The following is an 11139-nucleotide window of genomic DNA, read 5'->3' as shown; positions in this document are numbered from 1 at the left end:
TCATATTTTTACACCGTTGAAGAGATGTCATCAACAGCTGTCCAAAATACACCATCTCATATTGCACCATTAAGTGCAGGCACATGAGCAGAGGGTGAACCTTTTCGACAAATCAATAATATAACGTCTTCTGTCTCTATTCTATTTCCTATTCATCAGTAAAAATGGAAGAATTAAATGCATTTCCAATTCTACAATTGCCTTCTAGATCACTTCAAAAAACACTTCGAATTATGACACCCTTGAATCTGTAAGTTTGTTCTCAATATTATTATTCAGTCACAAAACCTTTAAAATTTGCACTTTTAATTCGATTTTTTGAATTTCATTACAACCAAAGTACCTACTCATTCCTGTAGCTTTGCAGGTACATATGCAAAGTTGATTTGATTTTGGGGGCTGCAGAAATTAAATTTTTTTTTCAGATTCACACTCTCGTTCATCTCCAAGAAAACGAATAGTTTAATAGAACGTCTAAACATAAAAGCCCGTGTTAGTATAAGATTGGATTCCGAAGTAGTAATCATTATTAGAACCGATGAACACCGTGACATGAGTATATACTTCCTAACTGATATATTTCGTATACCCGGAGCATTAAACTATCAAAGAATAGGCCCTCCCTTCCAAAATATGCCCGGCTTGATTGAATTAGTGCTCAGTAATGACTTCGTACCACTAGATCAACCCTATTTACCAGAGGATGAATCTTCTTGGGAAATGCCACAATTAGGACCTAAAGAGTGTATTCATCACATTTTTAAACTTTTTCATACAAATAAGATAGATACGATTTTATTCTGGCGACATAACTTTGATTTTTATTCGGTGTTTACTGATTTCAAAGATTTTGAAATTGGGGCAATAAGAAGATGTTCTCTTAGTTGCCCACCATTTTCTTCTCAAAGTTTGCCAGACTTATTATCACTGACTGAACAGATCTCATTTAATTTCGATAGTTCGTATTTCTCAAAATTAGAGAAATTTAAAGAAATTGTATCAAAAAATCTGAGTTATCTTTCTCTAGAAGACTCAATACCACTCACCGATTTATTGATTTTAAATTGCATATATTTACAAGTTTTCGGCCCAATTAGCTCATTTGATATGAATTTATTTCTGAAACACTGGATCAATGGTTCAAATTCACAATTGGAAAGATTCTCGATGGATGTGGCAGGTTCAAAAGAAGAAGGAATTCAACAAATATTAAAACATATTGAATATGTCACTTCTCCAGACAATCGAATACGGAATTTTAAAACATCATTCTTCAATTCGATTGTTTACGGAAATTCAAAAATGGAGGAAGTCCGAGGAGGAATGGATATTAAACGACTGGATGGTACATGTGCAACTCTTACGTTTGATCATAATACACCCGGAGATCATTTTGAACGAGTTTATGTTAATATGTTTGTTTGGATTTAAAATTACTTTAAAAGATATTTATTTCTTTATTTTATTCGAAAGCTTACATTTTTCTATTTAATAAATATATTTTACACATGACTTAAAACGTTTTAAAGTGTGTATGTTCTAGAAGTATTCAAACTTTTCGATTAAAGTGAAATCCGCCATTAAAAATTATCCTGAAAGTTAGCTTGTAATTGAAACATTTTGCAATGTTGTTCTCAAAATTTTTGATACTTGAACGGTAACATTGCATATGTCTTTTGAGCTCTCTCGCATTCAAAATTATCAGAATATGACCGTTTGCTGCGCCTACGAAAAACTGGAAATCGTTGAATTATAATGAAGATTTTGAACAACTGGAGAAAAAATCATTTTCTCATGAATCAACTCTAGAGAGAAATCCAAATGAGCATAAGGTTTCCGGTAACTTCTGAGATGTACTGGGGAAACGTATACGAGCCAATCTAGACGAATAGCTACAGTTTTCTGTATCTCTCTAAAAACGGAAAATTGAAGGAAGTCGCACGTCGTAAGTTGCGAATGATGCAAAGACTGAGAGTTACAACTAAAACATCATTTTCTCAAAAAAGCTTTATTGAAATAAAAAGCCTTCTTTGGGCTGTACTCGATTGGAAAGTGGCCTCCATTCCACCAAATTTGGCCATTCCACCAAAACCACCAAAAAAAACAACGAGCTTTCAAAATTCATTTATTGAACGACAAAAAACCAACGAGGGCTCTATGGGTTGTACTCAATTGGGAGGTTCTTACGACGAACCATGCCGTCTCCTTGGAACCACTCACGGCGGAATTGCTTAGCAGCTCCATCCGGGGTGTTGGTCCACTCAACAGTAATACGGTCGTTGTTAGTGTCCTCCTGTCCGAAAGCGAAGGCATCGCAGGAAACAGCAAGAAGAACAGCTTCCTTTGGGTCCAAAACTCCACATGGTGGATCAACTCCAAGTCTCTTCATATTGGTGGTCTTGATTCCATATCCAATACGGCGAGCAGATGAATTGATCACCTTAATGTGGTAGGTGTGCTTGTCGTCGTATGGTGCATTGAAGACGATCTTCGTACCCGGCTGGGTCTGGATATCTCCTGGTGGGACGGATTGGGCCATCGCGACTTCTTTGTAGAGTGAGAAAACTCACAGTGAAGATTATGATAAAACCTTCTCTATTTATGCAAATCCTTATCACTGTCCTAGATCTCAAAGTTCATCCAAATATAGGAGATCACGAGAAAATATTAAAAAGATACATTAATGAACTGTCAAAACGGGACGTGCCAAAAAATTAAAACAAATTGATTAAAAATCCACACTTCGCTACGTGTGAACTTTATGCCAACAATAATACCGTTCGATTAATTTATTGCTTAACTTTTACGAGACGAAAATTCAAATCTCTCAAAATTTTAAACGTCGTTATGGACAAGAACAATGAACTGTGAGTTTAGATTTTTTTTTCTTCAACCAATTCAATTGAGTTATTTCAGAACTCTTCCCGAAAAAACTGGCCAGGACAATAATCAAGGTAGCAAGAAAGGTCAAACGGATTCGAAGAAAAAGGATCAAGGAAGCAGGAAAGCTCGTGGAAACTCCAAAAAGAAAAATCACTCAAGCAAGAAGGTAGTTCGGAAGACTTCCAAAAAGAAAAAGAATGCGGCAAGCCCGAATGCCCAGTTGATCCCTGTTGCCAAAAGCCCGGGAAATGACAAATCTCCAGCTGGATTTGGTAGGAAAAAGGCCGGAGAAAATCTAAACGAGGTGATGAAGCATCTGAGGGCACCAACTCCACGTGCACAACAAGAATTGGAAAAGACTAATTGGAAGACGACAACTACTGAGACGGAGGATGAGGATGTTGCTGGGCAGAAGTATATCAAATTCATGGATCAAGTTGCGTTCATTGGTAAGAAGTTTGATAAATTAATATATTCTAAGGAGTTGTGCAAACTGGGATTTTGCTCTAGAATTATCGATGAGAACATTTAAAATTTTTGTCAGTTTATGTTTCTTTAATTTTAAAGCATTCCCAGAACTCGCAACCCCTATGTTATAATGCCACATGCTTCTTCTCCTGATCTCAAATTAGTATTTCAGAAAATGGAACGACACTCAGCACCTTCTTCTCGAACCACCTCATGAATATTGCACCAACTTCAAGATCGGATGCATTCCACGGAAACACTTTCAAGAATCAGAGAAAGGATGTGCCTTGCATTGATGACACCAGGGTCAAATTGGCGGATCCAAACATTGTATATTATATTCATGCGAATCATATAATGTTTGACCATCTCAAGAAAACCTACATAACTACGCAACATCCACTTCCTGGAACACTCAACGACTTTTGGGCGATGGTCGCGGATCAGAAGGTTGAGACAATCGTCTCCCTCACCAGTTCATCGTCTGCCAGCAACCCCAACGTGTATCCGATGTACTACCCAAACAAACCAGAAACATTCAACAATTTTGGACAATTCTTCGTTTATTGCAAGACCGTCACTCAGCCAAAGACGAAATACGGATGCAAAGAGTACAAGTTCGAATTGGTGGTTCAAGCGGACAATGAGGAACGCCGATCAGTTCGTCTGTACCATTATCCTCATTGGACAAAGAATATGGTTCCAGCAAGTTCAAAAGTAGTGCTGAATCTTGTTAAGAAGATTGGAAAGAAGAAGAGTCAAGCTCCAGTGGTTGTTCAATGTGAGACGGGAGTCAACCAATCGGCAGAATTGGTTTTCGTGGATGCAATGTGCACATTGTTGACAAGACAAGTGGAAGTTAATGTGAGTTTAATAGTTTTCTGTACATCAATCATTCAAAAATATTTCAGTTTGATGTTTTATTCCGTCAAATGCGTAGTCAAAAGGCGCTTGCAATGACGCAACTTCTTCATTTTCTTCACTCAATTGCAACGGTCATGAAGTTTATCAAGGTGAGCATACACTTTTTTTCGGATTATGAAATGAGATCATTTTCAGATTCGGTTCTCAGCAATGCCGTCACATTATGCAGCCCAAATGGATTCAATTTTGCCTGCAATCTCCAAGGATTTTGGCTACAATATGTGTATTGAGCCATCAGAGCCCCAGCTGAGAAGTCCAACAATGGAAGAAATCGTGATTGAAAAGGAAGGAAAATAGATTTAATGCCTTCTACTAGTTTCATTGAATAAATTACTTGGAATCGAACAACTTGTTATTTTATTATATTAACATTAAGATTTTAACTTATGAAAAGTTTTTAAAATACCTACGAAAGCTCAGATTTTCTATACTTGGGTGTACACTCTCTATTGGCTCGAGTCTACCCTGACATCACACATGATGAACAAGTATCAATTTCACGAAGTTAAAACTTGATCATCTAATATAAAAGTATTGCCTGTATTGCCTGTAAAAGTATAGCCACAAATCTTTATTTTTAGAGCTACATAACGCCTCTTCTATTTCTTCTATAGTCTTCCACTCCTTTCTGAAATACTCTTTCCAACTAGGCCTGGGCATCCGTACCTCCAAAAATGTTTGGTTATCCGTTGCCGCCTACCTACACGCCTACCTGAATTCAACGCCATGACGATATACAATCTGTTGAATTTTTACTAAAATTGTATTTTTGTCTATAACAGGGGCTGTTCACAGCCCTCCTTCACCTATTCGGGTACACTGTGACGCAATGATCACGTAGCCATTCGGTTTTGTACACTTTAGAAAGTTGCGTAACGGATGCGCAATTGTGATTGGGTTCGGTAGAGTATAGCCTATACGTGATGGGGGGCTACAGAATACATAACCGAATGCCGTTTTCACCATTCACGCAGATTTTTAGGTTATAAGGTAATACCGGTTTTAATTTCATTTAGATCACAACCTCGAAGTCTGAGATTAAAATACTTTAAAGGTATAATATAAGTTGTATAAATATTTTTAAACATATCAGATAGTGCAAAATACTATGATATTTGAGTTACATAAATATATGTTTTCAATTTGAAAACATTAAAAATTGAGCAATCGAATGACATTCTAATCGGTATAGATTTGCAAACGTTTTTTTTTAAATCAGCAAAATATACTCCACTATTTAATATCAACTTCCCATAAGGCTTCCATGTCTCTCTCCGATACTGTGCCTACCACCTTGGTTGCAGGTAATTCACCCATAGGTCTGGCAAAAAAGTGCGATGAGTGCTAATATTTCAAAACCTCTCGTTATTTGCTAAAGAATGATAGTCAGCATGCGTGTAGGCAGGCAGGCAGACAGTTTTCTATATATGGAAGTTTCCGTGCGATCGCCTTGTTAATTCTTTGGAATTCCACTTTTTGGAAATTTCTCCCCAGCCACATGAGACCAATATCTTTCCCACTATTCGTATCTTATCTATATTTTCACGCTTGATCCCCATGGGTGGCATTTTTCATCTGAACACCTCGTTTTTGACATCATACTTTTTTTTAAATAAAAAAGTCCTTTTTCACTTTCATAATATTGACTGATAGTATCATCCAGCACTCATCACTTTCTTATCCATCCCTCTCTCTCTTTCATTCTCTTATTTGATTCCCGAATAGTGTGTCTGTGTCAAAGAGGACAAATCAGTGTTGGCTGTCCTTGGCCCCCTCTCCATCTCTCGCATAAGACGAAAAAGAAGACAAGTTCCCAACGTCTGCATCCTCTAACCGATCCGTCTTCTCGCCAACCTTTTCCTAATTCCCCTCATTGTCTTTTTCTACTTCTCATCACTGTGTTTTTTTCCGACTTGTTTCAATTCAAACTTAATGGGTGGCAGACAAACAGTTTCCCTTTTGTTTTCCCAGAATCATCTGGTATTTCCTGCGTTCCAGATGATTGTCCCTCCACTTAAGGAAGAACGTGGTCACATTATTCTGACCTACAACTACATAAATGACAACATTTGTGAAATTCGTTCAGTTACTTCTAAATTTGTTTCAAAAAATTATGACCCTCTCGGGTGGAACTATTGATATTTTGAAAACTCGATCTTTGGCAAAACTACAAGGTTCAAAGGAGGTAACTTTTTGGCAACTTTTATAGTGAAAACATACATTTTGGACCATGAAGAAATATTACCTGGATTTTTTGAAAAGGGTGAAAATTTATTTATGGGGTTCTGCTCAGCTAACTCTAGGAGCATATCATATGAAAATCAGGGTTGTCTTCTCGAGAACCTTCAAAATATTTTTGTTATAGTATCAAGCCTTGCAATAGTGTCGAAATTTTATGCCACAAATAAAAATATTAAAGGGCTCATTTTAAAGTTAAATAAAAAAAGCGTTTTCTGAAGAAGCGAGTGAGCGACCTGAAAAAGTGTGAAAATTTATATTCTCTTTTGTTGTGAACTTATTTGAATTCTTGGAAAATAGAAGTGAAGACCATAATAATGTATTATTTATGACATCTATTGAAACGAATAGCGACTAACTCGGTATTTTATGAGAATTCTAGGAATGTGGTCCTTCCTTTCTGAAGTTTTTTTAAAGTAAGATTTCCATTGAAATCATATCTCCATGTTTGTCGTTCGTTCCTCCTGACCCATTCCTGACATATAATAGAGATTGAATATATTAAATCGTCATAAATTGTCATAAATCGCGGATTATTTTCCTTTCAAGTATTATAGTTTCCGGTTTCTAACAATAAACTTCTTTCTGAGCTTTCACAATATTTCAGGTGATGAAACAAAAGCTTGAAATCCCGATTCATGGTTCGGTAACTGATAACATATTCTCAGAAGTTCGTGACTCTTTTCGCCGGAATTTTACTGAAGGATGGGAGAAAGCTGGAGCCGCGTTTTGTGTTATTCATAAGGGAAAAGTGATTGTTGATCTTTGGGGTGGATATGCTGATAAAGAATGTTTGTGAGTGTATTAATTTTTTTCCTACGAATGTAAAAAAATCGAGCTACTCTAAAGTTAAAAAAACACATTCGAAATTGGACATGTGCAGTCTATAAAAATTTAATAGATTTATCAATTTTGAAATGTAGGCAGGCGCGTAGGAAGACGAATGGGCAGGTAACTAGACAGGAAGGCATAAGGGTGTCTGCCTTATGCCTGCCTACGCGTCTACCTGATGATTATTACATGTCTACCTTATTCCTGTCCCCACTTTGTATATGCCTGCCTACGCCCTTGCTTAATAAACATACGTTTCATTTTCAGCAAAGAATGGAAAGAGGATACAATTTCTACAATCTTCAGTTGCACGAAAAGTGTAACTGCTATATGCTTTGCAATTCTTGTCGATAGAGGTCTGCTCAAATATTCCGATAAAGTCACGAAATACTGGCCAGAATTTGGACAGAATGGGAAACAAGATATCACCATTGAGATGGTTCTTTCTCATACGGTAAGAACAAATTATTTGAAAATTAAATCAAAATTCCTGATAAGTTTCAAGGCAGGCCTTCCATACTTCCCAGGAGTAAAGTTCACAGAAGAAGATCTCACTGATAATAACAAGCTTTCTCATATGATTGAGAACTTAAAGCCCGTTTTTGCACCGGGTACACGAACTGCATATCACGCACTTACATTTGGATGGCTCACTGATCAGGTAACTTAGGAAAATATGAATTGAAAATTAAAAAAAAGTTTTTTAGATTTTCCGGAGAGTCGATTCACAGAAAAGAACTGTGGGACAATTTTTCAAGGATGAAATAGCCACAAAACATTGTAAGCTATTTCTCAGTTTTTCTGCTTTAGGGCTTTCTTTATATCAAATCAATAAATTTACAGATATCGATATTCATATCGGAGAGTGTTCAAATGAAGAGAATCGTCTTGCTAGACTATTCAAGTGCCCTGCAACTCTTGTTAGCCGAGAAATCGCCTATGATCGTTCGATCTTGAAACTAGCTCGATACTACTACAATCCACGTGGCCTGTTCGCAGCAGCCAGACGGAATCTGAGTCTTCATGGATCTGACTTCACAATGTTTAATAATAGTGATTTGAGAGTAGTTGGGCAGCCTGCAGTCAATGGAATTGGGTCAGCGAGAGCAATGGCACAGTTACACCAGCTAGTTCTTGATGGGACACTTCTTTCGAAGGAGACTTTTGATGTGAGATATTTTATGGAAAAACGGATGAGTTGTTTAGTTTTGGATCAGCTTCACGAAAGTTGTCAGTCGCTTAAAACTTTCTAATATTTGGGAAAAATTCGGCTCCAATGCGTGCAGGTGCGAAGAAGTTGTAGCTTGCCGTGAAGGCAGGCGGATAGTTATTTTGTGCCAACTTGAAAGGTTCCAACTTTGTAGAATTAAAATATGAACATTTAACCTTTGATGATAACTGGGAATAATTACAAAAAAGTATCTCTTGAAAAAGATTTTGATACATTTTGAAAATTTTTAATCAAAATGAAAGTTATTTTTGGAAAAAAGGAGTAATTTTGTTTTTTTTTGAGTAAGATGCAGCACTGATCTGATAGCAATAAAACAATTAAAATCTATAAAAAAATTAAAACAAATAAAAATACCATTGATAAGTATATAATTTTTCGCAAACATACATGTTTTTCAGATAATCAAACATCCTCGAAAAATGACATCTTTTGACTATCTCATCGGCGAGCCTCAGAATAAGGAGCACGGCTTTACATATTTCAAATCACCACTAAACACGTGGCAATTTGGACATCCAGGCGTTGGTGGACAAATGGTTCGAGTAGATGTTGAAAATGATTTGATAGTTGCTTATTTAACAAATGGAATGAAAACTGCCGGATGTGAGGATCACGTGTTCACATTCAATCGATTACAACGAAAAGTTTACGAGTGTCTGAAAAGGATTCCGAAATTTGAATTGCCGCCACCGGAGGATATTGTTGAAAATGAATAATTGAACGTTTGTTACGTGTATTTCTTTTTGTCGCTTTTTGTCACTTGTCACTTTTTACTAAAAATCCGCCATAAACCAGAAAATCATCTCTCCAACTTGCTACCTGCTTCCTATTGACATTATACAAACACATAACACTCAAGATTTGACTGTTTAGTGGTGATCAGAATGAGAGGGGGATATCGTTAACACTCGAGTGAGCAACGACTCTCTTGGGCTCACTGAGCAAAATCATACAACTAATTAATGAGGTCGTTCTTTCCGTCTTCCTGCTTTTGGGGCAACAGATATGTGAATTTATTAGTGTTGGTATTCAGGTGCTCGTTTTAATTAGGAGTTCCATTTCAATGTGAAGTTTTATTGTGTAAATCTCTACAGAACTTTAAATCAATATGACTACTCAGGCGTGGATAATGCTTGAAGTTTGTAGTCTGTAGTTTGCAAAAAAGTTTCAAATATATTACTCAAAATTGCTCAGAAAACCCTGTTGCTTTGTGATTTATTTTAATGTATGTGAGGATTGGTTTTCAAAATGCTGATTATTATATCAACACAACCTTTATTTGAAAAATTAAATGTTGATAAAATAAGTCTAAAATATGAATTTTTGGACCAAAGCCGTATATTATAATTTTGATTAATTTTGGCTGAAAACTACAAGCGAAATCTCTAATAAATTCTTTTGCAAACTATAGTTTGGTAATATTTGTCGGCAATTTTGAAATTTCGATTTTAGAGTGCAAAATTGTAAGTGCCCTATAAATTTTCAACGAACTATTATGAAAATTAAGTAAATTCTATAAAAATATCTATAGAACATGGAAAAAATTTCTAAAGTACACTGTTGTAATCGTTTTTTCATATATTCAATCCCTTGCCACATTAAAAACAAAACCGCTAGCACAAATTCCGATATTTTACAACTATTTGTCAATTATTCATTCCTATCAACTTGCCGCTATTTGGTACCATTCTTCCCTTTTATCTTATCATTTTTGTCATAAGAAGCGGCCATCATTTATGTGGGAAACGTGCCATAACTTTTCGTCAGATAAAATATTCTGAAAATAAAAGAAATAACTCAAATGACACTACCAATTACCTCTTGAATATGTCCACCAACACCTCATCCTCAATTCCCGTTCGTTCCCTCTCATTTCTTTTCATGGTAACATATAATTTTGAAAGCGAGATAGAAGCTGCCACCCCCAACCTCAGCTACCAGCCGTTCACCATTGTATTTCTAACTGCTTTAAGGTTAACATACATGCTATTATTTTCTAGAAGTTCATTTCCTGAAAAAGTTTACTCTGAAAATGTTGCAGTAACAAATTACATCTTATAGTTGAAAACCTTCTTTTGTTCTTGTGTTTTTGAATTCAAATTTTGTTCACAAAAATTTGTCACAAAATTCTTAATTTTTTTTCGAAAAACCCACAACAATTTTATCAAACAATTCTGATAATTTTCACTTAAAATGTTGAAAATTTTGTTAACAAAGTTCGAAATTTTCAGTTAAAAATTGGAAAGCTTCAATTATGTTTGCCAAAATTGAATAAAATTATTCTAAACTATGTGAAGTTCCAATTTTGTACTGCGATTTCATTTCGAGCAATGCATTCGAATTTTATTTTTCAGAATTTCCAAAAGTAAAACTTTAAAATTATAGACTTCAAAGATTTCATAAACATAATAACAATAAAATATAAATCAAAACGTATACATTTACTACTTTTTCTTTCATTCCAGCTGCTGATCTCCCGCCTAAAGTCATAAAAGTGTGAATAGAAAGAGCTCTCCCTGCCCGTTCTGCATAAGAATCACCGGCAGAGGCTCGGAAGGATATTA

At 35.8% G+C, this 11139-nt stretch overlaps 4 protein-coding genes and 1 non-coding gene across 6 annotated transcripts; 3 read left to right on the top strand and 2 right to left on the bottom strand.

The window, feature by feature from the left end:
- The first annotated feature begins 68 nt into the window (after nt 1-68).
- fbxb-88 (F-box domain-containing protein) lies at nt 69-1507 on the top strand. Its single transcript, NM_170982.6, has 2 exons — nt 69-250; nt 426-1507. The coding sequence occupies exons 1-2, from the start codon at nt 165-167 to the stop codon at nt 1429-1431; spliced, it is 1092 nt and encodes a 363-aa protein (NP_740980.1). The 5' UTR covers nt 69-164; the 3' UTR covers nt 1432-1507.
- A 648-nt stretch (nt 1508-2155) lies between these two features.
- msp-40 (Major sperm protein 19/31/40/45/50/51/53/59/61/65/81/113/142) lies at nt 2156-2539 on the bottom strand (the record flags this gene model as incomplete). Its single annotated transcript, NM_062464.8, has 1 exon — nt 2156-2539. The coding sequence occupies one exon, from the start codon at nt 2537-2539 to the stop codon at nt 2156-2158; it is 384 nt and encodes a 127-aa protein (NP_494865.1).
- Nucleotides 2540-2719: 180 nt separating this feature from the next.
- Nucleotides 2720-4685, top strand: C33F10.8 (Tyrosine-protein phosphatase domain-containing protein). The gene is made up of 5 exons (NM_062463.6): nt 2720-2867; nt 2917-3332; nt 3524-4215; nt 4263-4364; nt 4411-4685. The coding sequence occupies exons 1-5, from the start codon at nt 2848-2850 to the stop codon at nt 4570-4572; spliced, it is 1392 nt and encodes a 463-aa protein (NP_494864.2). The 5' UTR covers nt 2720-2847; the 3' UTR covers nt 4573-4685.
- Nucleotides 4686-6213: 1528 nt separating this feature from the next.
- Nucleotides 6214-9381, top strand: lact-5 (Beta-lactamase-related domain-containing protein; the record flags this gene model as incomplete). Of its 2 annotated transcripts, NM_001026844.2 has the most annotated exons (7): nt 6214-6460; nt 7121-7308; nt 7612-7798; nt 7850-8005; nt 8052-8124; nt 8188-8513; nt 8974-9381. In NM_001026844.2, exons 1-7 carry the CDS (start codon nt 6389-6391, stop codon nt 9289-9291), a joined length of 1320 nt encoding a protein of 439 aa, NP_001022015.1. In that variant the 5' UTR covers nt 6214-6388. The 2 variants fall into 2 exon arrangements, with proteins under 2 accessions (NP_001022015.1, NP_001022016.1); NM_001026845.5 differs by lacking the exons at nt 6214-6460; nt 8974-9381 and having other exon boundaries at nt 8188-8597.
- On the bottom strand, nt 9351-9499 carry C33F10.18. The gene has a single exon (NR_051016.1). It is a non-coding gene; the product is annotated as an Unclassified non-coding RNA C33F10.18 (non-coding RNA).
- Nucleotides 9500-11139: the final 1640 nt, after the last annotated feature.

The sequence above is a fragment of the Caenorhabditis elegans genome, chromosome II, assembly GCF_000002985.6.
Source record: "Caenorhabditis elegans chromosome II".
NCBI lineage: Eukaryota > Metazoa > Nematoda > Chromadorea > Rhabditida > Rhabditidae > Caenorhabditis > Caenorhabditis elegans.
Note: the sequence above shows the minus strand (reverse complement) of the source record. Positions and strands in the feature narration are given on the sequence as shown.

Coding starts and splice junctions, on each gene's coding strand:
- fbxb-88 (NM_170982.6), top strand. CDS start 165: ATGGAAGAATTAAATGCATTTCCAATTCTACAATTGCCTTCTAGATCA. Junction 251..425: donor ATTATGACACCCTTGAATCT/GTAAGTTTGTTC, acceptor TTTTTTTTTCAG/ATTCACACTCTCGTTCATCT.
- C33F10.8 (NM_062463.6), top strand. CDS start 2,848: ATGGACAAGAACAATGAACT. Junction 2,868..2,916: donor ATGGACAAGAACAATGAACT/GTGAGTTTAGAT, acceptor GAGTTATTTCAG/AACTCTTCCCGAAAAAACTG. Junction 4,216..4,262: donor CAAGACAAGTGGAAGTTAAT/GTGAGTTTAATA, acceptor AAAATATTTCAG/TTTGATGTTTTATTCCGTCA.